This window comes from Genypterus blacodes, unplaced genomic scaffold (genome assembly GCF_046128005.1).
Source record: "Genypterus blacodes isolate CSIRO-AG114 ecotype Tasmania unplaced genomic scaffold, CSIRO-AGI_Gbla_v1 ptg000438l_1, whole genome shotgun sequence".
NCBI classification, from domain to species: Eukaryota; Metazoa; Chordata; class Actinopteri; order Ophidiiformes; family Ophidiidae; genus Genypterus; species Genypterus blacodes.
In genome coordinates, this window is record NW_027467208.1 from 5,956,664 (window position 1) to 5,981,291 (window position 24,628).

General features: G+C 45.5%; 2 protein-coding genes across 4 annotated transcripts in view; one reads left to right on the top strand and one right to left on the bottom strand.

Annotated features, from left to right (window-relative positions):
• Positions 1-7,778: 7,778 nt before the first annotated feature.
• On the top strand, positions 7,779-12,267 carry LOC142989557 (homocysteine-responsive endoplasmic reticulum-resident ubiquitin-like domain member 2 protein). Its single transcript, XM_076139100.1, has 9 exons — positions 7,779-7,871; positions 8,217-8,502; positions 9,990-10,067; positions 10,238-10,351; positions 10,479-10,609; positions 10,695-10,814; positions 10,898-11,209; positions 11,315-11,429; positions 11,517-12,267. Exons 2-9 carry the CDS (start codon positions 8,356-8,358, stop codon positions 11,682-11,684), a joined length of 1,185 nt encoding a protein of 394 aa, XP_075995215.1. The 5' UTR covers positions 7,779-7,871; positions 8,217-8,355; the 3' UTR covers positions 11,685-12,267.
• A 150-nt stretch (positions 12,268-12,417) lies between these two features.
• Positions 12,418-24,628, bottom strand: part of LOC142989555 (sodium bicarbonate cotransporter 3-like) — a 28,517-nt gene continuing 16,306 nt past the window's right edge. For 2 of the 3 annotated variants that reach the window (XM_076139094.1, XM_076139096.1), the window contains 18 exons: positions 22,436-22,551; positions 21,932-22,089; positions 21,676-21,763; positions 21,422-21,568; positions 21,076-21,179; positions 19,573-19,747; positions 18,972-19,105; positions 18,577-18,822; positions 18,343-18,448; positions 18,046-18,207; positions 17,521-17,634; positions 17,237-17,398; positions 16,792-17,043; positions 16,573-16,641; positions 16,212-16,385; positions 15,991-16,128; positions 15,802-15,887; positions 12,418-14,804 (listed from right to left, as the gene is read on the bottom strand). In XM_076139094.1, the coding sequence (XP_075995209.1) occupies positions 14,723-14,804; positions 15,802-15,887; positions 15,991-16,128; positions 16,212-16,385; positions 16,573-16,641; positions 16,792-17,043; positions 17,237-17,398; positions 17,521-17,634; positions 18,046-18,207; positions 18,343-18,448; positions 18,577-18,822; positions 18,972-19,105; positions 19,573-19,747; positions 21,076-21,179; positions 21,422-21,568; positions 21,676-21,763; positions 21,932-22,089; positions 22,436-22,551 (2,513 nt within the window). In that variant the 3' untranslated portion in view covers positions 12,418-14,722. The remainder of the gene's footprint in view (positions 14,805-15,801; positions 15,888-15,990; positions 16,129-16,211; positions 16,386-16,572; positions 16,642-16,791; positions 17,044-17,236; positions 17,399-17,520; positions 17,635-18,045; positions 18,208-18,342; positions 18,449-18,576; positions 18,823-18,971; positions 19,106-19,572; positions 19,748-21,075; positions 21,180-21,421; positions 21,569-21,675; positions 21,764-21,931; positions 22,090-22,435; positions 22,552-24,628) is intronic. The other variant, XM_076139095.1, reaches the window with a different exon arrangement.

Here is a 24,628-nt window from a genome sequence, read left to right on the forward strand (position 1 = left end):
CTCTCAGTTGTGTACAAAAACACTCTGGGCAAGAAGACTAGCGGACAAGCCAAGCTGAACAGGCCCTCCCCAACACCTTTAAAACCTGTATTTAATTCTTATCTCTACATATTAATTTGTCTGCAGCTGTCCAAACATCCAAACATTCTCTTTTGTGACACGAACCACACAAGCAAAAATATCAGTGAGAAGTGTGTGTGTGTCAAGGTTCAGCCCTGCGATGGCTCGACTGCTCGATATTAGGATGCGAGAGCACAGTGCTGAGATGTGGTGACTATGTGAAAGAAGGAAAAGCTGTTACTGCAGGGAAATAAGCCTCATGCAGGTCTAATGACGCACGGCCGCGACGAAGAAAGCTGCAAGCTCCGTCAGACAGAAGAGCAGGTTAACAGCGTCTCCTTTGAGGCATCCTCAGGCTTTCATTCCCAAAGGGGCAATCATAATTTCATAATCATTTCCAGGGCTGTCCTGCAACACACTGGGACACACTCAAAGCCTCCATATGTAGCGCCGCGATGGGGGAGATGCAAGGAAATTGCCGCACCAAACAAAAGGGGATGTTGCTGCCTGATAAACACCATGGCAATCTGCACTTTGCCGTTGGCGAGGTCAGAGATTAAAGCACGCTGGGAAGATGCTCTGCGTCATTGAGAGCCAGAAGCTGTGCTCTCTTGCATGACCACCCACACCTCTGCACACTGCAGACTCCCAAAGACGTACGGTATAACTGTGTTTCCATTCCATTCTGTACCAGCTGTCTTAAGGAGCTGTCTGATAAGAAACGTTTGTCTTCTCCTCACACACGCACGTAAACTTTCCCTATGTCCTGCACAACATTTGATGAAGTTGTGCAATATTTTTAGACCCCTGAAAATATGTCACGTCCTGGGACTGTGCAGGTCCCACAGAGTCATGTCTTACGCTACCACTAATTGGCAAAGTCTTTTTTCCGTTACAGTTTTGAGAGAAAGAGAGAGGGAGAGAGCGAGAGAGAGTGGGAAAGATTCCATATAAAAGTTTACTGATTGTTTCTTCTTCATGGAGCTCTGGGGAACTGACTGACTCACACGTACGCAGGTCCCCAGGCTGGTGATGCCCGTGTTGCTGTGGTGACAAAATCTGCTCGAAAAAGTGTGAAACGTGAAAGCATAGTAACTGTAAGAGAAGACACGGAATGCCACTGCACACAGCTTTCTGATGTGGCCATGCAAACCTGCCCGTCCACACCTAAGAGCACAGTTAGGATATGATAGGAAGTTGCATTTTGGCTTCTTTCATCATTTGGCTGCACACACTGTAGCTCGTCAAGAACCTGACTCACATTGAAGCTTAACTGATCATTTCCTTGGTTGACGACGCTGTGATGACATCAATATTACGAGATCAATACTTAACGCCTGCATCAGACGGTACAGCTAATACGTACACGCACGTTGTAAAGTGGGAAGCAGGAAAGGAAGTGGCGTACTCCATAATATGGAAGGTCAGGATAAATGGTGCAGGAGGTGAAGGAAGACTTTCTAACCGGAAGCTGCACCAGTGTGTGAGATGCACGGACATAGAGTGTCTCTAAGGTGGTGTAATTACAATGACTTACACTGGCCATCAGTGTCTGGTGGAGCCTCAGCTTCCGGCAACAGTTTGGTACAGAATACTAATGCGACAATTATTGTAACCCAGCAACAGGAAGTTGGCTGCCCTTGAGAGGAGATGAGAAAATGGAGCTGAATACATCGCTGTGATTCTGACAAGGACTTGCGGCTGCTGTCAGGCGGCCCCGCTCCCCCTGCCGGACCCGAGGGGACTAATGGAGCAGCAGGGCACGGTGGAACGTTGCCTTAGAGGCAGAGGTTAAAGGTCAGTGTCGAGATCAAGCGACTGGCAAAGATCAGAACAGGTTTTCCTCGGGACAATAGAGAGAAAATAAGCATCCGAACTCCCGCTCCTCTGCTAAAATGCTGCGCTGGCAGGTTCTGACCCTGCCAGTCTGTTCAGAACATCTCGTCCAAAGACATCAAAAGTTTCAAAAAGTTACACTGAGTTCTCTGCTGCAGTGGAACAGCAGCACACTCAACTACTTTTAAATGGAAAATGGCATTTGCAGACTATTTCTTTAGATTAGACCATAAAGTGATCACATCTCTTGCCAAAACCTTTTTTGAAGGTAAAGGGAAAGCATTCAAACCTCCTGATGGTCCAATTTGACACTCTCGCGATCAATGGTCAATGATCTTGCTTCACGCTTCCATGAGCAACGCAGATGCAGATGCAGATGCAAGTCATTGATTCTTTCAGGTCTGCACTGTCTATCACCAGAATAATAATAATAATAATCTGACATGTGTCCAATTTGATATTGTGCAAAGTGACAGATTTTGACTTTTATTTGACCTATCACACTTTGCAAGAGGCATTATGTATCATTTTGAACACAGTACTTAGACCTATAGGGGTAATGGGGGGTATTTTGTGTTATTTTCTCATTGTTGGCTTCAATTCTACCACTTTTTGACTCAGAGTAACACAATGCCTCACCTCAATGAGTCCTTTTACCTTCATACGCAGGAGGGTTATTTCATTATGTTTGAATAACGGTGCAAACTACCTGCAAAACGCATACAGGGCCTACCACTCTCCTCTTAATGTATCTCTTTGTCTGGCACCTTTTCTTTGCATGCGTCTCTCCTCCCCGACGTGTCATCTCATGATAAAAGGAGTTACAGGTTTATTAAATATATCATTTGATAGTTTGTTGACAGATATGAACAGACTTTGCACCTCTGTGGTTTTAAAGACATCCGACATCATGAATATAGATTAAGTAAATATCCAAACATCGTCCTCAAGTCCCTGAGTGGATGTCAGCTAATTGATCTTAATGGCACCATTTGTGACTCGGCAAAGAGCATCAATTCTACCTACTAACCTCCCCCCCTCATATCTCAAGTGGAGTTTGACTTTACGTGTCCGCCATTCTGATAAAGCGGTAGCTATGGAAACTATCCCTTCAATCCTAACTTGTTCAATACAACAAATTGAGGATTGCACAGCACTTTGGCTTAAGTGCAGCTTTCCGCTTGGCTCGCTTATTTGCTGAGGCCTTGCACCCATTATCCCACTGCTGATTGGCAACTAAATGACAGGAACATAGTCAAATTTCTCCGATGTGGAGACACAGCTGGTTTTCTGAATGTGGAGCCAGCGCCATTGACAGCGCTGACAGGTCTGAGTCTGCACCTCCCTACTCCCATTCATTCATTTTTCCCCTGGTGCGTGGAAGCAGCTACAGCTTCATGTCTCTTACTAACGCAAACTTATATTTTTGCCTTCAGGTGGGATGGGTACATTTATTTGTGTAGTATATTCCAGTCAAAACATTTGTGGGTGGAGGACACGATGACTGACATGACAAAGTGACTCAACAAGTTTGACTCAACAGTGTAGCAAATATTGTAGCTCCTCAACCGGAGTCCTGTTTGCTGAAGAAGGAATGTGAATCAAACAAACATAAAAAGTCATGCAAAGTTTTCGATAGCAGAGCTGAAAAGTCTGTCACCTTTTATAAACTATGCAAACTTTGATTAATAACAACATTACTTAACAAAACTGCAAGAAACCTCAATAGGTTCATGCTTAATTGACAATTAGATGCAGCTACATCCCAAACTGTCCTGTTTTTGGGACCTAACTTGTAGAAACATTTACTTTAGCTTCTTTTTTATATTTTAAAGGACAAAACTAAAACTTCATCCTTCCTCTTAAACCTCCTCCACAAAAGTCCAAAAAGTACAAAAAGCAATTACTCCATATTTGATAAGAACTATTGACAGCCAATTTTCCAAATGCGCCACTCCAAGTCTGAGTCGGTTCTATTTCTGATATTTAGTGCTCTATAAATACTGGTGTAGACGATGAGCCGGTGGTATTACAGTATAGTAATTATCTTTAATGGCTGGGGGATCGTCTACAGGAAGTATTTTTAGTTTGGGCAGCTATTAACTTAAGCACATGGGGAGACATTTTCGGTCACAATGCCTCTGCCAAGACGTTCCTTCCCCGAACACTGCATGCCCACTGCCTGCTCAGCACGCTATTCACAGCATGTATGGGACCATTTGGAGCTTGCCAGAAATAAGGCTGATACAAGGCGCTGCTTCACAGACTCACAGGTGGCTCGTTGCTGCGTTGATAGTGGAACCATTGTACAGGCGAGCACAAGGCCCTCTTAGCCTGGGACATGACCTAACAACCCACCGGGACATGTTACAGTGACAAATACCTCTCAATGAGGCTCCACGGGTCACTTAACCCTCATTCATCACATCCCATTTGTAACACCGGTGGGAGGGTTTTGGACGTAACTCGCTTCGTCTCTCTTCAACCTTCGCTTCCTGTTTCGTCAAAGAATTGATGTATAGAGGAACGGTTGAGTCATGTGTTATTGTGTGTTATTGTGCTTTCAGCTGTCCGCTCTGTCCCATCACTGTCCCAGTAGGTTGACACTGGTTCGCATGGAAACGGTGAAACTCATTGTGAGTACTGAGACGGAAAATACCTGAATTGCGTCAAGTTACCTGGTGAGTCACAGTGGGAGAGAGAGTGACTCGGTGCTCCCAGGTGAAAGTGATAGAACTTTCCTTCTCTCTCTCTCTCTCTCTCTCTCTCTCTCTCGCTCCCTCCCTCCCTCCCTCTCTCTCTTTCTTCCTCCCTCCCTCTCTCTCACTCTCTTGCACAGGAAATCTGTTTATGGAGCTCCTGCAGATAGGAAGCCTGTTTCCATGGGGACTGATGTCTGGCTAGACGTTTGTGCGTAAGACTGTCATGCAGATCCAAAAGATAAAAAAACAAGATTGCACTCTGATCCACTTAGCTATCGACGCAAGGTGAATTGCTCGAAGGCGATCCATAACTCTCCCGTCATTCCCATTCAATGCATCGGCACATTGTTGGAGTGGAGGTGTGTCAGAGCGGATCAAGGGGCACGGGGAAGACGGAAACAAGAGCCTGTCAATCGTTCTCTTCTCGTCCTGATGCCACAGTGTTGCACGTGCACATGAACGTTACTCAAATTCACAACTTTCAGCATTTATGTACTATTAAATACACTCATGTGCAATAGATCTCCTCTGGCTCAGAGATACTTGTCATGGTGCAATGTACAAAACTATGCTTTACCATATAATTTCATGCACAATATAGAGTAAAGCTCCTCACTGGCTTTTTCTCCCTCTTGGCTTTGGAGTAAAACTGAATGCACACTGCCACCTAGTGGAAGCAACAGGCCTGTAAACATGGGTCTGAGTCCAACTGTCAGACAATCCCTCCTTTTAGTACTACAAAAATCTCTAAGTAGACAAAAGCAAAATTCAAAAATGATGTCTGTGAATTCAGATATTCCATAGAATTGTTATGTTTTTGTAGATAAGAGTTGATTACAATGGCTATTCATGTGTCTTTATTCTTTTTTAAACCCACTAATGAAGGTTTTACAAAGCATTGGGATGTATATGTAAAGACGGAGGCATGAAGTGTTTGTTAACTGTCATGAGTCATTGATCAGATTCTTTAATATTTGGGCCAATCTTGACACATTTGGGTGTTAAACAAACATATCATTGTGGTTTGCAGAGGCATGCGGTGAAACCTCCTCTTTCACGGCCGCTGACTTTGTTCTGCACAAGTGACTCACCGATGTAGGCGCACAAAGGGAGCATGAGATCAGAGAATGTGATCAGAACAAAAACCAGTGCAGACGCTCGCTAACAGCACTGACCAATAAACGGCGGCTGTCTTTCATTTACCAACTTCAAAGGGCAAATCGTGACCTCTGCCTTTTTATTCTCTGCGAGCATTCACCATGGCAACGTACGGCATAGATTTTCACCATACTGAGTGAGACCTGACAGACGTGACAAGGCGCTTTCAGCTAGAGCCGGAAGGGAGAAGTCACCTGTTACACTGCAGGAACTCCTTATTTGGCTTCGGAAGAAAAACTCCAGCATCCTAATGATCTGCAATGTGTCATGATTCTCTGAAATGGTGGGAAATGGCTTTAAGAGAATTCAGTCTTAAAGGTTGCAAGAGACACATTTGCAAAGGCATATTTCAAGGACGTGCGAATCAGCAAATGAGCAATGCAATCGTCATGCATGCAATAGGGAGGCAGTAGCTCAGTGGGTAGAGCTTCCGCTTGGGAACCGGAAGGTCGCCGGTTCGAGCCCCTGCCGAGGTGCCCCTGAGCAAGGCAACGAATCCTCACTTGCTTCCCCCTCTGCGAAGGGTGGTAATGTAATGTAAGTCGCTTTGGATAAAAGCGTCTGCCAAAATTATCGTAATGTCACAAAACATACTGTGAGGGAGTTATGATATTCCTGTTATTACTTATAGAATCATATTTGTGCAATCCCTGATGTTGAAGTTATCCCGTTCATATGATCTTTGTGTACATGCTACTATATTGCTACTTATATGTTTGCTTATTCATTTGTGAATCATCGAACTGTGCGTCAAGGTCCATCTGTTTAAGTTGCTGTGAGAAGCACACATGAGCAAACTGTGCATCAGAGACGTATGGAACTGAACATATGGGGCATGAACATGCAGACGCAGGTCTGTGATGAAGTGATACGATGGTGTTGTATGTGTGTGACAGCAGATCTTCCAGCTAACAGATAGTATTTAGGACAAACATGATGAGTGGTGAGAGGAACGTGAGAAGAGAAAGATGTGAGTCAACAATGTGATTAAGTGAAGTAGGACAGACGTGAGCATGTGAGATAGATAAGGGTGGATGATGGGTGTGGAGCGAGGAGTATACCGTATGTAAGACTGTCTCCATGGGTGCCATGCTATAGAGAGGGACTAAATACTTGTCTTATTCCTCTCAGAGTGGAATTAAAAGTAATTGCCATAGCAACACACATGCACGCACACATTGAATCAAACTAATTGCTGCAAATCCTATGGGAATGGACCTGTTTGTCTCATATGTACTCACTCACAGCAAACGTCAACAGGCTGTAATAAAACACATGAACACAAAGCAGCCGGCATGACACAGATACTGAGGCTGATTTCATAATTCAGTCTGGAGCTCCATACAAATCAAAATGGGCCAAACTCATTTTCAGACAACAATCAACACATTATGTTTGTCTTGAGATTCTCCTCAAAAAGGTAACAAAAAGGTGTTATTGAAACATCTGACAAAAGGCAGGAGGGGGAACTGTCGTCAACGCTGGTGAACATCCGTAACCGGAGAGAGTGTGGCGATAAAGCACCTGAAAACTAAAAGTAGTCATCACAGCTCAGAGGACCACTGGCACAACAAGGTCAAAGGTCACCCATTTCCAACAAGGATGAACTTGACGCTGCAACTTTTTTAGTGCAGCGTTGCATGGAATAGATTTGAATATTTCTATATTTAGCTTGTTACTGACCGTCATAAATCAATCATCAAGTAATGGTATGAATCGATATTAAGATTAAGAAAATATGTTAAATAAATAAGTAGTAACAGATACATTTGGCTGTAGTTGAAAAATGTGACGTTGGCATGTAATTGGCAGAACTGCGATTTAAGAACAATTTATAATATTAACTAACAACTTTTTTATTTATTTTACATTATCACGTTTTCTCTCGAATCTTTATTTCACGTCTTGTGTGTTCACGTTTGGCGTCATTCAGGGTCTCTTCTACACCTGGTTTTGTAATGACGTTCATGTCCGCTCGGTGGCGATAAAGCGCCGTTGACGTTGAACGCCAACTGCTTGAAAACTGACGAAGAAGACATCATCGTATGTTAAGCTAATGACCGAGGGTTGGCTGCTACAAATCGGGCTACATCTGTCTCCCTGCGGCTAATCGAGGTATGTAAACCAAATATAGACGCCAGAGGGGCCTGTGTTGCGCTGGATTGCTTTAATTAAGCTCGACAACCACGCAAGTAACATCTTTTTACTGTGGTATACAGTTATTCAGCTATTTAGGCTTGAGCTAACGTTAGCTAAGGTGGGCGGTAGCGAATCCTTAATTTGACGTAAAAGTAACTCCTTCCGTCATAACAGCACGACATTTAGTATAAAGTACACGTAACATGTTGTTTTGTGTATCAGCGGGTCCAAATGTAACGATAGTAACGCTACTTTATCAGCTAGTGTCGTTTTCTGCCCCCAGTTAGTTGTTTACTTACTTGTTTTCCTTTCTATTCCTAGCTTCCGGTACAGAATTACGGAATACGCGTCCGGACTTTGTTTACGTCTACTTTTTGGCCGCTCGTACCCACGCAGGGGAGGGTGGGGGGGAGGAGGATCGGATTATTGAACCCCTACTCAACACAAATGGTGCTGAGCCATGGATCAGGGAGGCGTGGACGGTCCCGTTACCTTGGTAATCAGAGCCCCCAACCAAAAGTACGGTGACCAGACCATCAACTGTGACCAGGACTGGACTGTGGAGAGACTCAAGGCCCACCTGGCGGAAGTGTACCCGAGTAAACCGGTGAGTACTACAGTCTAAGGCAGTTTATTGCGTAATACAGGGACATCCGAGCCAGCTGATCGACTGGTGCTGTGTGTGTGTGTGTGTGTGTGTGTGTGTGTGTGTGTGTGTGTGTGTGTGTGTGTGTGTGTGTGTGTGTGTGTGTGTGTGTGTGTGTGTGTGTGTGTGTGTGTGTGTGTGTGTGTGTGTGTGTGTGTGTGGGGGAGAGTGTGTAAAATGATGTTGATCCTCATAATCTATAGATCAAGAAGGAGAAGTGTGTGTGTGTGTGTGTGTGTGTGTGTGTGTGTGTGTGTCATGTTGTTCAGACAGGTAGTAGTAGTGTGGGTGTGTGATGTTGTGCAGACTGGTAGTAGTAGTGTGCGTGTGTGTCATGTTGTACAGACTGGTAGTAGGGTGTGTGTGTGTGATGTTGTGCAGACTGGTAGTAGAGTGCGTGTGTGTCATGTTGTACAGACTGGTAGTAGGGTGCGTGTGATGTTGTGCAGACTGGTAGTAGACTGTGTGTGTGTCATGTTGTGCAGACTGGTAGTAGTGTGTGTGTGTGTGTGTGTGTGTCCGTGTCCATGTTGTGCAGACTGGTAGTAGTGTGTGTGTGTGTGTCCTGTTGTGCAGACTGATAGTAGTGTGTGTGTGTGTGTGTGTAAGACGTGATGTCACAGATACCAAAACTATGAGACTTAAATTGAAGGAAATGATGCAAGTTGCTCCCCATTTATCTGAATGATGAATAGATAAAGACACTACGCTTGATACTTTCACCGAGCAGATACTCCACCTGAGGTGAGATGATGGAAGGAGGGCAAACAAAGGCAGAGAGGAAAATGTTTAAAGTCCTGTAAATATGTGTAAACCGTGTGAAGTGTTAGAGTCTGAGCTGTGATTACATAGCGACAGGCAGCCAGAGACGGATTAGAATTCAGTAAATAGTTTCCCTGTTCCTTCGCTCTCTTCCTGCTTCTCTCTGACTCACAACACTGTTGAATCATTGAAACGTTTGCGTTTCAAATTGACACAGTTGCTTCACCTTGACACGCTGGCCTCTGGAGCGAAAGGCCCGGCGAGTGAAAAGGTCGACGTCACAGCGGCCAACTAAACTGCATTATGCTGCCAATCAGGCTGCAGATTTTGTTCTGACGCCATCGCTGCACTGCAAACACAAGACAAACTTGCAGCCTTGTAAAGCCTTAAAATAAACGCCAGGAAGGTCGGCACGGACTTTCTCTCCGTAATGTTTCTACTCATCACGCCGGCCCGGTGATGACACACACTTTGACCCTTATCTGCTCTCGCTTTAAGCCACAGTTAAGACCCACTTAACCATATTAAGGTCACAACTCTGCTCTGCAATGCTGTCACCTTCCTGTCCCACTTCCTGTAGTCCTTTGTTACCGCTGCTCTTAATCAGCCCCATTCAGTAAACTACATTTCCTACATTGTACCTAATGTCGTCGTCCTCTCCCGTTTTCACTGTGTGTGCTGCATAGAGCTCCAAAGATCAGAGGCTGGTGTATTCCGGGAAGCTGCTTTTGGATCACTTCACCTTGAAAGATGTGCTCAGAAAGGTATGCAGGTCCGGTGTTGAGTCATTTGAGTGTGTTTTGATTACTACTGTACTTAAAAATCTCCCGCTGTTGACCTCAAGTCAGACTAGGTTGCCATGATACTTAAATAAATGAATTCCTGGCGTTAATCTTTCCAACACTTTACTAACGCGGCCATGTGCTTCCCGCAGCACGACGAGTACCACATGCTCCATCTGGTCTGCGCCTCCCGGACGCCTCCCAGCTCCCCGAAGCCCCACAGCAGCCATGGCAACAGGTCTCAGGAGGGCGCCGCCGCTCCCACGGTGGGTCCATCACGCATGTTTCATCACCGCCGCACGCTTTTCATCAGCCGCCTCACGCAGAGATTAAAAACATGATGAATGAAGCATCCCGGTAACTAATATCCAGATGTTTCTCTTCTTATTTCAGGCGCTTCAGAGCTCTAACTCTTCCCCCCCCGGTCATGACGGCCAGTCTGCTGCTGGAGAGAGCAGCGCCGGACTCAGACAGCGAGCTGGACAGGTCCCTCATCAGCAGATGTACCCAGGGTTCATGCAACAGTGAGCAAAGCATGTGATATAAGAAGCTTAAGCTCCATTAAAGAATGCAGTATGAACTTGTTTTGTTCTTCTCTTCTTCTCCCAGCGCGGCATGGAACCAGTATGCTCCACAGCCGGCTCCTCCCACAAACGCGGTGGGTTATTACAGCCCCATGACTCTGATGTGGTGGCACCAGCTGTACACGCGCCAGTACTACCTGCATTAGTAAGTTCCCCTCATGTTTCTGTGTCTGCTGTCCACCGACCGTCCATCTCTGCTCACGTCCCTGCGCCGTCTTTCCCCTCCAGTCAGCTGATGGCCGCCAACGCCGCTCAGCAGCCACGTCCGGACCAGCCTGCTACCCAGACGCCACCGCTGGCTCCTCCTCGCCAGCCTGACCCCCTGAACCAGCAGCGGCAAGCGGAGCGCCACGGCAACGCAGAGAATGTGCAGATGAACGCTCAGGGCGGAGAGATCCTGAACGAGGACGAGCTGAACCACGACTGGCTGGACTGGGTGTACACGTTTTCGCGCGCCGCCATCTTGCTCAGTATCGTCTACTTCTACTCCTCCTTCAGCCGCTTCGTCATGGTGATGGTGGCCATGCTGGTGCTCTACCTGTGAGTGCTTCCTCCAATCACTCTGCTGTCTTCAAATGTTTCTAATTTGATATTAAATTGGAGGGTTTATCCAATTATTGAATTTTTTGGCGTTTGTGTTCACAGGCACCAGGCCGGCTTGTTTCCCTTCAACCTGGAAAATGATCTCCAACTTCCTGGAGATCCGGCCAATCAGGAAGAGATGGAGGGCGAACAGCAAAACCCTGACGCACAAGAAATGGTATAGCATGTTATTGTAGTTTAGTAGATTTGTGCACCGTAGTGTGAAGTATGTGTGTCTCATTCGCTTTTGCTCTTAAATGTCTAGGAAGGAGCGATGGACGAAGGTTCAGACGACGACGGGGAAAGCGGAGAGGAAGGGCCAGAAGATCCCAACAGTCTCCCCAACGCAGGCTTCCTGTCCTCCACCTGGTCCTTCATCATCACCTTCTTCATGTCTCTGATACCGGAGGGCCCGGCCAACGCTGCTAACTGAACCGCACCGAGCAGCAGACCTGTCCACAGGGACACGGGGTCGTTCGGTTTTTTGAGGACGACGACGACTCGCCCACCCATGTGGGGGAGGGGAGGAACTGATTCTGACGCGAGGGGACGCCGACGTTTCCCCAGAGGTCCACGTCCCAGACTTTTGAGCCAAGAGGTGTTAGAGGTGGATGAATGCGTCCGCAGCTCCGTCTTGTTTGGGACCTGCGAGACGTCACAGACATTTGAACGTCTCTCGTCTACGTGACTTTAACGTTAGTGTCACCGATATAAACAAGGATGGGTTTTTTTTTTTTTTACGCCTTGTCTTAGTCTGAATAATCGTCTCCGTCATCGTAGAGTAACACATTTGTGTTTATTATCGACTGATTATTGTTAGTAATTTATTACACAGGGACAGAGGGAGGGAACCTTTGTGATAATGAACATGATTACAGCTCCACTTCTGTCCTGAGACCTGAATCGGAGTTCTTTGTAAAGAAAACTACAAGATTGATTGAAGTAGAATCATTTGAATATAAACCATTTTTTTTATTTGTGGTTGCATTCAAATAATTAATTTTAATAAACGTCACCTTAATCCAAAAAGTCAACGAAATCAAACTAATTCTGATTGATGTATCCAGATCTTGAGTCAGATGGTAGATGGTATTTCACGTAAACATCAGGTCCACGTTAGCAGCAGTTCGGTGTGTTTTGTGATTTGAATGAAGAGACACGGGAAGTCAACATTTATAGAATTTTATTGCTTTGCACCAATGACAGAAAAGTCCCTATTCAAGCTAACAACAGGAGGGTGGGGGTGTGTGTGTGTTTCACTGATGTAGCTGTGCTAAACCAGAACCATATACTGTACAGTATTGATAAAGTGATGAAGAGGAGGGTCAAATGCTACCTTTTTCTTACTGATAAGTTTACTGCACTTTTAAGGGAACACACTCGCGCAAACACACTCGCAAACGCACGCACACAAATGAACAAGACTGAGGTCACGTGAAAATAGATGCCTTTTTAAAGGAATCGTACATATTTGGTTGATGGCGGCCATTTAATTGAAGGGAGTTTAGTGTAATAATGAAAATGGCCCAAAAATGGTGATAAAGTGTAAAATTGCAGATATTGCTATAATTATGAACAGGTTAAACTGAATTCAATCATTTGAACCGTTCACACTCACACCAGAGACAGCAGTAAAGTAAATATTCCTCAGTCTATCATACTATAACCGTTTCCTGTGTGACAAACAGAAGGAAAAACAAACATCTTCAGGAAGTGGCAGAGATCAGCGGATGGAGCGATCAGGATATTAGGATCACAGGTGATCGAAAGCGGCGGCGGTGGCAGTGTCGTTGCATCGGTGTGTGTTATACCGGATCCAACGTGTTTTTCAGGGCAGTGAGAGTTGTCGGGGTTTATCTGAATCATTGTCATGGTGTGTTGTAGTGTGGCACTGGTCGTGTTTGTCTTTGGCATTGATGTGCCATGTGTGCCTGTGCATCTGCTTTGAACACTTACATCAACACGGAAAAGAGCTTCCACAAGGCACGCAAGCGTTTATACACACACGCACGGCAGCTACGCACACCGACGACAGACGTGAACACGGCCTGATAAACTGCATTAGATAGGTTCATACATCCATACATCGCATGGTACGGAATACTTATTGCTAAAACATGACACTGCACATAGCAAAATAAGAACAACTCCATAGAATATATAGTTTTTACATATACTGTAGAAATATCTTGCATAAAATGACGTGTAACACTTTTAACATAGCAATTTATTTTTACACCACGCACTATAACAAACACAGTGATAGTGTAAAAACAAAACGTACCTCACTGGAGTCATGAATACTTTATCATCTTATACTGTTCTCTACTACAGTGTCGTATGTTAACGGCTATAATAGCAATCATGACAAAAACACGCATGGCGGTTATTACTGTTTTACGCTGTGAAAAATATATTGAAGTGACCATAATTAAGAACTCCTATTAGATTCCTGAGTTCTTTGACGTGACGTTTGAACATCAGCTCTTAGAGTACGAGAAGATCGGTAGGCCTTTGTCCAAAATGTAATACACCAGAAGCCGTCGTAGGTAAGAAACTCTACCGGCCAACGCAAAGTGCTGACTGTACTGTACAAAGACTTTTGTGTATGGCCTCCGACATAGAAATAGATTCTCTACAATGTTAAGAGTGGAAAGAACACACGGTCACGTTTCCATTACAGCACACATGAACGGTGAGCTCTACTGTGAAATCAACCCACCGACGTTTTCAGCAGCAATATCAATATAGCTTTCCCTCTGCGAACGGGAGAAACGATTATTACGCAAGGCCTAAACACACATGAAGTAGTCGTAGTCATGGTAGGAGTAGTAGGAGGTGAGATATCTCTGAATGTACGTGACTCCTTTTTGGTTGGTCAGTTATGTACCGGGAGTATTTGGATGTGGAAATCCGCCGACATGTACCTGGAGACCGAATGAGTTGAGAAGCTGGTGTAGTTATGTGCAAAGTTCTTTCGTCTGCCCTCAGATTACAGATCAGACCGGCAGACAGACAGCAAAGGGCAACTTACAGCTTGTGAGCCGCACGGGACCCAAACACGTGGAGTACGACCACCAGCTAAAACAATAAAGGGGGGAGGGGAGGGGGGAAGAAAACGCAAATTCAAATATACTTGCAAGAGTATATTCAATTCACCACAGTCCAAACTCCCCCCAGGTGAGGCTCCTTCCTTTGGCATCTGCAAATTAGATTCCAAAACATTGAGATTGCGTGGGAGCGATGACAGCATTCATATCTCACAGGGATGTGCACTCCACTGCATGGCAGTCATCTGTGCATGTAACCAAGACCTCAACACTGGGAGGGGAGGGGGCAGGAAGGGGTGGGGGGGCTCACTTGTTGTCCTCGAGAAGAGAGCATGGCGGGCAGGTGGTGCTGCTCCGTGCCCATCAGAGGAGGGGGTAACACGTAACAGGAGGGAGCGGGTGGGGGCCAGCTTCTCCTTCATCACAGGAAGGTCTCGGCAGAGGAGCCAGCTCCCGGGGCGTCCGGACTGATGTCGACTCTAACGCAAGCCACCTTCTCCTGGCTGTGACACAGAGACGTGGATGGGGGAAGAGGCGGAGGGGGGGTGAGTGCTGATGGTTTCTGACTCATGGTGGGGAAAAGGGTGGAGGGGAGCAGAATGTGCCTGGTAGAAATGTGATGGTGCTGAATTCACGATGCTGAAGAACATGAGTCTAACACTTAAGCAGAGGGCTGTTCCATTATACAGCCCGCTTCTGAACAATCCTAAGCTAAATTTGACAATATCATGAAGAAGTTATCTTAAGTTCTTCTTATTGTTATTATTATTATTATTATTAATGAGCTTTTATACAAGTGGGGACAACTAGATTATGTCAAAGTGTTACTATTGTGGAGTAGGTGAGGATTTATTTGTATCTTCTGGCTTGTGACTCAACTTCCTCAACTTGAATATTTGAGCCAGTTAACTCCACTCAAGACTTTGATGTCCAGCCTTCCGCAGCAGTGTTTCAGTCACGTGTGTGAATCACCTCCAAGCAGCCAGTTAATGCTTTAAAGAGGACACCGAGCTGTCTTTACACTTTTTAGTCAAAGTTAGATGTTCTTTGCTTAGCCGTGCCTGCTTTGCAAACAATCGCTTCGGGGATAACTCAAAGCAAGGGCTGACGTTCAGAACTACATGCTAAACTGCAAACACACACACAAACCACAAATCAGCTGATGAGTTTCCACTTGGGCGAACGTAGGAGATTGTTACAAAATAAACAGAACACTATGGTGAGTCTAAAAAGTCCACCAACACAACAGGACACAAGATGGAACAGTTTGGGCCATGCGCCGACCGCCTTAATAATTAACGAGCGCGGTTAGAAAGCAGCCGAGTGGTTCAGGTGTTATCTGGTACCTGTTCATCCACTGAGAGGCTGTGGGCCACTAGTCCTATAGAGTATGATCTGTTCAGGACAGACATAACAACGACACAGCACTTTGAAATCTTCTACTTTCTGGGTGGGTAACATTGGCATTTGCAGTGAAGTACTGCTTTTTTATCCACTCACCTCCCTGAGATGGTGATTGGGCTGTTGAGCAGGTCCGCGCTGACCTTTAGTCCCTCCCCTTCCTCGTGCAATCTCGACTGTGCTTCCTGCGGGACAACAACGGCAACATAAGGTGAATGTCATCTTCCTTATGCGATTCTTCTGACTATGACATCACGTTACGTCGAAAATGATGTTTGTCTCCTTTACCAGTTTTTCACGTGCTTTCTTTTTCTTATCGTCCTCTTTCTTCTTCTTGTTCTCGGGCATCAAGTCATCCAACCAGCTCAGCTCTCTCTTGGTGAAGAAGAAGTCCAGAAGCTTTCGGATAAAGACCAGCGCCAACACCTGAGCGGACAGAGGAAGACGTTTACTCAGACACTGTCGCATACGTTTCTAGAGGTTTAACTCTTGGGTTTCAGAGCCTTTACCATCATTGGGAACACCACAGCTGCTGCGGAGGCCTTGATGACCCAGAGCAGCACCAGGCAGGTGAGCTGCACCAGAGTGAAGACGTGGACTTTCCACAGAGGAACGTAGCGCAGGTAGATCAGGTCGGGCTGGTGCTTGGCCGGCATGCCGAACAGCTTGATACGGTCAAAGAACTACACACAGAGATTCAACATATGCACATGAATAGGACTGAGATTCTTTACATTATTCACCTGGAAACATTTAACAGACGCCGCCAAGTTACGATCAAAAAAGTTTTTCATTACAGAACACCTCGCAACTTTTGTTGAGGCTAAAACGGGTGGATTATCCTCCAAGATCAAGGGAGCAGAGACTTACTTGAATTCCTTTTAGCGAGGAAACACCCATGTAGAGAAAGACCCCATATAGGACCGGCATGGGAATAAACTGTGAAGAGGAAAGAGGAGCGACACAGAGAGACATGAGGAATAATGATGAGGATTCTGTTTCAGGTTTTTCTTCATCACGCACAGCTCATTACCACCCACATGCTCACTTGGCCCGAGAGTTTGTGTTTCACAATTCTCATCCACCCACCTTGAGCATTGAGGTCATGAATACAGAGCAGCCCATGAGGACGAAGATCAGGAACCCAGTGACCCGCTGCTCCCGGATGCCCAGGAACTTGGGTTGCTCTCCCGGCGCGGAGCAGCCAGACTCCACCTTCAGGCTGTTGACGTGGGAGATGGAGAGGACGGTCGCCGCCACAAACCACGGCAGGCCCATGATGGAACACACGCCCAGCATTATCGACACTATAAGCAAGTCCAGGTGGTAGCCACACCCTTTCTGCAGGGAACACGGGGAGACAAGGCCAGTGAGTGAGCGGCGGAGCCACAGAGGAAGAGATTTACAATGAAGACTTTGGTTTGTGTCCCCGAGATCATACACACTCATTCAAAATGAAAGAAGAGAAGAGGGAGAATACTAGTCTCAGCTGAAGTTTAGCCTTCATCTGTCCTTTTCCAGCGAACTGACTGACCTTGAGCTTGTGTTCCTTGCGGTTGATGATGACAGCGGTGATCTGCTGGTCCATGAAGATGAGGATGGTACAGAGCAGGGCAGGAAGTGCTGCCACCAGCAGCGTCCACCAGGGATTTTCTCCTAACGGGTCCATCAGCCAGCCTCTGTTCTTTGAAGTTGGCTGAAGTGGAAAGAAGAGAAGTGCGACACTTGGTACAGACGCTTACAATTTGATGTTTGGGTCCTCGTGTCATCGTCTGACCACAGATTCATGAAGGTTAAGGCGCTGAAAGAGACGCTTACCTCAAAGGTGTCAGGAACACTGAGTTTAGGGGAGGGGATCCCCATCAAATAGTCCACCAGAACCATGATCATTATGGTGAGGAACACAGCAAAATCACTGATGGTGGAACGCACCTGTGACACACACAATCACAAACAAATAGGCACAATGAGCATCGTTTCTAGAGGAATCTCAGCTGAGACCCTTTTCTACCTTCACTCTATCAAATTCCATCCCGTCTTTGACTTCACACTGTATCTCCTTAAAAATCATTTCATTTACGTCCAAAGCGAAGGTGTAGCAACTCAGCCAACACCAACGCATGCCTACACACAACACCGAGTGGCAACAAACTGGACGGTACTGTGTGGAGGAAGTGAGAAGATCTTTTGTTTTGGTGAACACGAGTGCTTGTTAGTGCCAATGAGAGATATTTAAGTGTACACAACCATTTGTGTCTAGGCATTTGAAATATGAAACGTTGCTGTGTGTTGTTCAAAGCTACTCTTTATGTTTTCAACGGATGAGACACACAAACATCTCACCTTGGTGGGGAAGTATCTCTCCGTCTTGAACTGCTTAAGGAAAGAGGACAGGAAGAAGGTGGTGAAGAAGAGAATAATGGACCAGAAGAGGACGTCTGGGATGTAGGGCCCGTGATGCCCACAGGCTGGACCCACAAACTCCCCGTGAAGCAAGTTGCAAGTCTAGAGAAAAAGAGAGATGAGAGAATATGAGTACTCAGTGACTCATTAGAAGCTTGAATGAAGGATCGCACTGAATATTATGGCTCGCAACGTCGAGGGAGTTGTTTTGCACTCTTCATTTGTGCCGGCACTTACCGAAACGTTGAGGTTGCTCCATGGGATGGAGTCTGAGCTGTAGCCCGTCCTGTTCCACAACCCGACGAGCTGAGATGAGGCGTTGGCCGGTGGAGTGCACTGACACCTGAGGGCAAAGGACACACATGATACGAGATGGTGGCTTCATTTTATTTATTGGGAATCTATCTTCTCATTAAGATCAGGATTAGCTAATGGACAAGTAATAAACTGCGGTGGAGTCTCATTACGTACGAGTACATGGTGAGGTTGTCCACGCTGTTATGCATGTTAACTGGGAAATGTCTCCCCAGGTGGAAGAGCTTCTCTAGAGCCTCGTAGATGAAGATGATGCAAATGAGCGCTGCGAAGGCCTCCTCTGTGAAGCGGGTGATGTAGCAGACCAGGGAGCTCGCGTCTGTCGCCACCAGGACCAAGCAGAGGAACGCCGTCCACAGGCCAATGCTGGTTCGCAGCGACAGGTAGGAAAGGCCGTAGTCACTGGAGAGGAGAAAAGGTGAAAAAGAGGAGACGTGAGAGGCAAACAGTACAGTACATGGATACAATCTGACTACGGCCCAATTTACTCCTGGAAACCATCAGAAAAAAAATCCAATTACAAACAGTTTAAACGTCTATGTTATGCTCACGTGCAGAACTTGAAGAGGATCTTCTCAAAGACTAAAACGGGCCCTGTGCTGCCGAGTATAGTCAGTGGCTGGCCTGCAAATAGGGAGTATGCCATTCCTGTCAGGGACGCCCCAAACAGAGACTCAATGGCACTCTGCAGACAGAGAGGAGAGGGAAGGAGTGAGGAGGGATGACAGGGAGGTAAAGACGTGCCAAGGATGCTAGAGAGGGAAAGGCTGAAGGAGAAAAAAAAGGATGAAGGAGAAGACTGAGAGTTTGGATTGCACATTCTAGTGCAGCACGGAAGCGACTACATCAACCGCTCTGATTTTTCCATCCAGTTGAAGTCACATCTTTGTGTCCGCTGAGCTTACCCAAACACATTACACACACCAGCACACACACTGTCTAGTCAGTTTCTGGCAAAAGAGAGAGAGAGAGAGACAGACAGAGACTAAGTACATTAGAATAGTGTGTGTGATAACACATTAGAGCATGGGAGGCTGAATAATCACTGCATCCTATTTTGGGGAATGAACACTGACAGGTTTAGGGATTTGATTTCCACTGAGGTCATCAAAAGCCCCAGCATTAACTGAAGTATCAATGTGTTCCACTCACTATGTTGCCTTTGGTCTCCTCTCCAAGCAGACCGCCGAAGGTGATGACAGGTGACATGCAGGCGCAGTAGAGGAAGAGGACGGACGCTAGACACTGCAGGTTAAAGGAGTCTCTGATGTCACTCCAGTAAAATGGGGCCTTGCGCTTGATGTCCATGACCAGGCCTCCAAATATCCTGGAAGAGGAAAAAGGTGTAATTCAGTGTTGCAATACTACAGTTGGAGAGTGATGAGGGAGTCTGTACTAATGTACCTCCCTTATGTAGAGCCAAAGACTAAAATCACATAAACTCAGCCATAAGAAGGTGTTCGCGCTTGTCTGAAGAAGAGAACATGACGCGAAAGCATTTTGTGGTCTTTTTTCACGCTGTTAAACTCCAAACCAGGACGGGCTGGATCAATCACACCTTCCTGCCCCTGCCTGCCTTATTGTCACAGCCTCACTTTTGTCTCCCTTTTACATCATTCTACTTTCTGAAATCCAAGTCTGGGCTTGTACATTTCCCTCTGCTTTGCTCCAGTATACATCATACTGCTCTGCCACTGTGTCTTTCATCATAGTCTGCCTCCACAACCCCTCTCACAACCCTACTGCCTCTTTTATTCAATCCCTTTTTGTGCTATGGCGCGCCATCCATTTGGTCCTCATACATTCTTGCACTCGTGTCACCTGTGAGCATCCGGGCAGCTTGTGCCTTTTTATAGACGTGGTGGAAAGCAGATTGAATACTGTAAATAATACAGAGCCTGATGTGTGTGTGTGTGTGTGTGCAGGATATGTGTGACTGAGCCCTTTTGTTTGACTGTCTGAGACGTCAGATAAACACGTTCTACATGCAGCGTGGCCCAGACTCTAGGGAGCCAGCATGACCGGACCATAAATGTCAGCACCTGTGGTTCAGAGTAAAGTCGGGATGTATCTGCATAAACACAAGTTAGGAGCAGAGTTGAGTGTTAATTTTACAGAATGTGTGCTCGGCCTGTCTGCTTCTGCAAACAAGATACACTTGTGCTGCCTGTTAAACTTATTATATTTCCCTTTGTTCTGTTCCAAGTTTTTCCATTTTCCCTCTCACTTTATTTTTTTATATTTCTAGTCAAGCCCTTTGAATTGCCTTTGTGTTTGAAAGGTGGTGATATGATACATGACGGATAAACACTGGTTGTTAATTAAATTAGGACACACTTTGATGATCAAGTATTTTAAAGTCATCATACTTGTCGATCACAATACAAATAAAAACCCTGTTAACATGAGGTATTAAGGAGTTAGGAGTATTGATGTATGCACATTGCAGTATATTCATATAATACCACTTGATAACACATGGATTCAAAGCGTAATCTCCAAAGCGCTTTGCCACGGTGTAGAAGAGAGCAAATATGTATCTAGCTCTATGTCAGCAGGGCCATGAAACTGAACATTCTGCTTATTAGCTGCTAATAACATAATACACATTGTGAACTCCTACAGTGTGAATGTGAGGTACCACTGTGTTCTCACCTCCCAGTCCTCTGCAGCTCAGGTCCCGAATGTTCGTCGTCCTCCTTTTCCAATACTCCAGATGGGGCCGAGCCATTAGGCTGGGACGGTATCTTCCTCTTCAGCTGCAGGACATTGGACATTCAAATGTAGTAAACATGTTGGTGCGTTTCCTTCATCACACTGTCATAGTGTTCACTGTCCAACAGGGGGCACTCTCAGTGTGATTATGACGTTAGGGACAGCAAAGAGAAACATGAACATCATTTGATAGTAACACTTCATGTACGAAATACAAAGGCTTACATAACCAATAAATACATAAAAAGACACTAAGAGCTTGTAACACAGTTTATGGAGCAGTCACCTGAGATGGGACATTCTTCGGGGGCTCAATCCGGATAGTTGAGTCCCATTCTCCAGGAGGAAGGACCGTCACCTGATCCAGAAACTCATCAATCCCCGAGAGTAGATCTGTTCGGTTTTTGGCCTTATATGCCACATCATGGAAAATCTTAAGGGCATCAGAGAATGAAAAGGTGATTTTATTTCTCCCAAGTTACAAATGTAAACATGTGTATATGGTTTATCGACAATATTGCATTTCTATCAATTTTTCACCTCATCTGTCATGAGTGTGGCCATGGATCTGCCAATCTCATGGTACTGAGGCCCTTTTCCATTTGGACCCAAAAGTAAGAAGAGAAACCTTCAGACAAGACACAAAGACATCAAACATGAAAATGAGCAACACCAAATAAACATATTACAAGATGACAGATACAATGGGTACTTACTCAATATATTGCATTCCATTAAACAGGAAAAATACAAATATATTACATTTCAAAACACGAAGAGGTCATGTATATTGTACCTTGTGGGAACAGGCACCTCAGTGAGCCCAGTAATAAGTACTGCAGGTGAGAGTCGTACAAAGGCGATGATGGGTTTCTCCAGGAAGTCCACTTCACCCACCAGCACATTGGAAGCCTCGGCACCAGGAGGGATCTTCTTCATAAAATTCATGTCCACCTGAGACGGTAGAAAACAAAGGCGTTAGTGGGGAAATGACACAGAAAGAAAAGCTGCGACTGAGCGAGAGACTATAGAAGAAGAGAGAAGATTGAAAGAAACAGCCATGCAAACCAGATTAAAAAGCAGGATGTTGGGGGTGGCAGCAGGCTGCTAAACGTCAATGTCAATACACAAAAAAACTATAAAGTACTGAGGTCTCCTTCAGCAAGATTGGAGCAATGACTTGGTGAGCTCAGAAGGGCCAATGGCGATGAGATGGTGGCACCTGTATAGTGATACCAATGGACTGAAAGGCCCCTCCACCATGACAATGTTTCTATGCTCAGTCCTTTGATTGGGTTACCTTGCTGAAGTCAAAACTGCTGCTTTCTCTACTGACCCCTGCTTTGGACGGCCTCCTCTCCATTGACTTGGTACCACCTAGGTTGTTGGGCAGCGAGTGTGGAGACACCAGGGGTCCTGGAAGGGAAAGGAAAAGAGACAGGAGGAGAAAGCAATGGAGACCGTCAGTTCTGTGAGTATTTAAGGAAAGGTATGAGGAAGAGACTGGTTGGGAATAAAGTCACCATTCAAAGTGACTTTACTCACGTATTGATTTAAATATACATAACCAAAAACAAACAAGTTCAGCTAGGCCTCTATAATCATACAGGAGGGAATTTTAATCACACAAAATTAAACTGTAGGGAGCCACAGCTAGATACCACTGTTCCCCAGTAACCAATAGCTGAAACTGAGGTTCAACAGACAACCAACCAAGATGATCATTAGGAAGTGTCCAGCAGGTTACTGGGCAGCCTGTAGCCTGCAGCCAACCACAGGTCGGAGTGTCACGCCGTGCCCAGGTTGGTATCTATGATTGACACTGCGTCTCCAAGAAGCCCTCACAGTGGAAGAGGTTCTTGCAGTTCAGTCAATTCATCAATTTATTTTGTTCAAGAAAATGTATCTAATTACCTTTGTTCAAGTTGCACTACAGCCTCTTTAAAAAAAATGTAAATGAATTATTTTCACTTATGAAAACAAATGTTGCATTCACAGAGTCACGCCTCGGTTCAGGCCCAGGTCAGATCAGGGCCTTTGAATCATACTACAGGAAACGCTAGCACTTGAGGTGGCAATGGGAGCGAGACATGAAATGAAGCAGTTGACGTAAACTTCTTTTACCAGTTTCTCATACATTCATCCACCCCAAATTAGATAACACAGATTAATAAATCTGTAAATATATTTTGGAGGCGCTGCACCATATTCTCATCTGCAATTAGTCCAAACACACTGCTGCACATTGTCTAAATTTCTGCCAGCGTGTCGCTCGGCCTGTGACCCGTGTGCCCGATGACCGGTGCCATTGAGTAACCCCGATCATCGGTGGGTAGCTGTGACTGGCATATCGTGATCGACAAAGCCTCTTGGAACAGGGGAGGGATTATCTCAGCTTGTATCTGCTTATACAACTTTCACCCCGACTAAGCCCTGGAATGCTTACCCATACCCGCCTTTTAAAAACAGAACACAAAATAAAACTGTAAAAAAGAAATGATACATCGCCTTGTGACTATTTGGGAGTGGAAGCCCACACTGATGCAGACACACTCTTGGGTCTTGCCTCTTGGGTAATGGCTTGTGTCCTCCCTAGTATGGGTACAACTACAGAGGCTGCTCATCTAAAAAAAGACCTCGGCAACCTTTTCATTTCAAATGCAACACATTGGTTTGTTGTTGTTGATTGTAAAGGCCCATCCTTGCAGTCACGCCAAGATGGACACACACACACACACACACACATTCACTGCAGTTGCCAACATAATATGACCTGTCACCACCACTCTGCCTCTCTCAGGCTTATCCTTAGGCCCGCCCCTGGCACACGCTACACATTCGAATATTAATCGGGTAAAAGAATGTTCATACGTAGGAGACGATGAACAACAATGCAAAAGCTAGAGATGCAATGGGAAGAACACAGGCTGCACGGTGTTTCCATCTGTGTACACTTGTACAAATGGGACAGTCGCACACAGATGAAACAGATTTGCCTGTGTATCTTTAAAACACAGTATTGAAAACGACGATGTCTAAGCGTGCGGATGTCCCAAACCTGTCTGCAAGAACTATATCGGGGTTGGTTAAGGTTTTTTTAACGGACAATCTCTATCGTGCCACAATAAATTGACACATTATTACAAAAAAACAGAAGCTGTGACTTTTTAAAACATTTAAGACATTTGTAATTTGTGTCATGTGGACTTACTTTGGGGTCAGTAATGAAGGACTTGGATGGGTATCGGGACAACTGGGGTAACATAGCTTATGCAGAATGCTTTGATTGAAGTGACTTGAGGTGGAGTCGTGGTACAATGGACAAACAAACACGAGACACAGGATGCATTATGGGTGAGGGAGAACGTGCGACCACACTGAAGGAGGTATAACAATGGACAGGGGCCAAGCAAGGCGTAAATACCCAGGAAGGTCTCACTGGAAATGTGTGTGGGGAGACGAGAGGTTGGATGGGCCAAAAGCAATAAGTTTG

Bases quoted from the DNA above. Each gene is read 5' to 3' on its own strand.
- LOC142989557 (XM_076139100.1), top strand. From the start codon at position 8,356: ATGGATCAGGGAGGCGTGGACGGTCCCGTTACCTTGGTAATCAGAGCC. The intron at 10,068-10,237 runs GTATGCAGGTCC...TGCTTCCCGCAG, and splicing joins TGAAAGATGTGCTCAGAAAG to CACGACGAGTACCACATGCT. The intron at 11,210-11,314 runs GTGAGTGCTTCC...TTGTGTTCACAG, and splicing joins GCCATGCTGGTGCTCTACCT to GCACCAGGCCGGCTTGTTTC.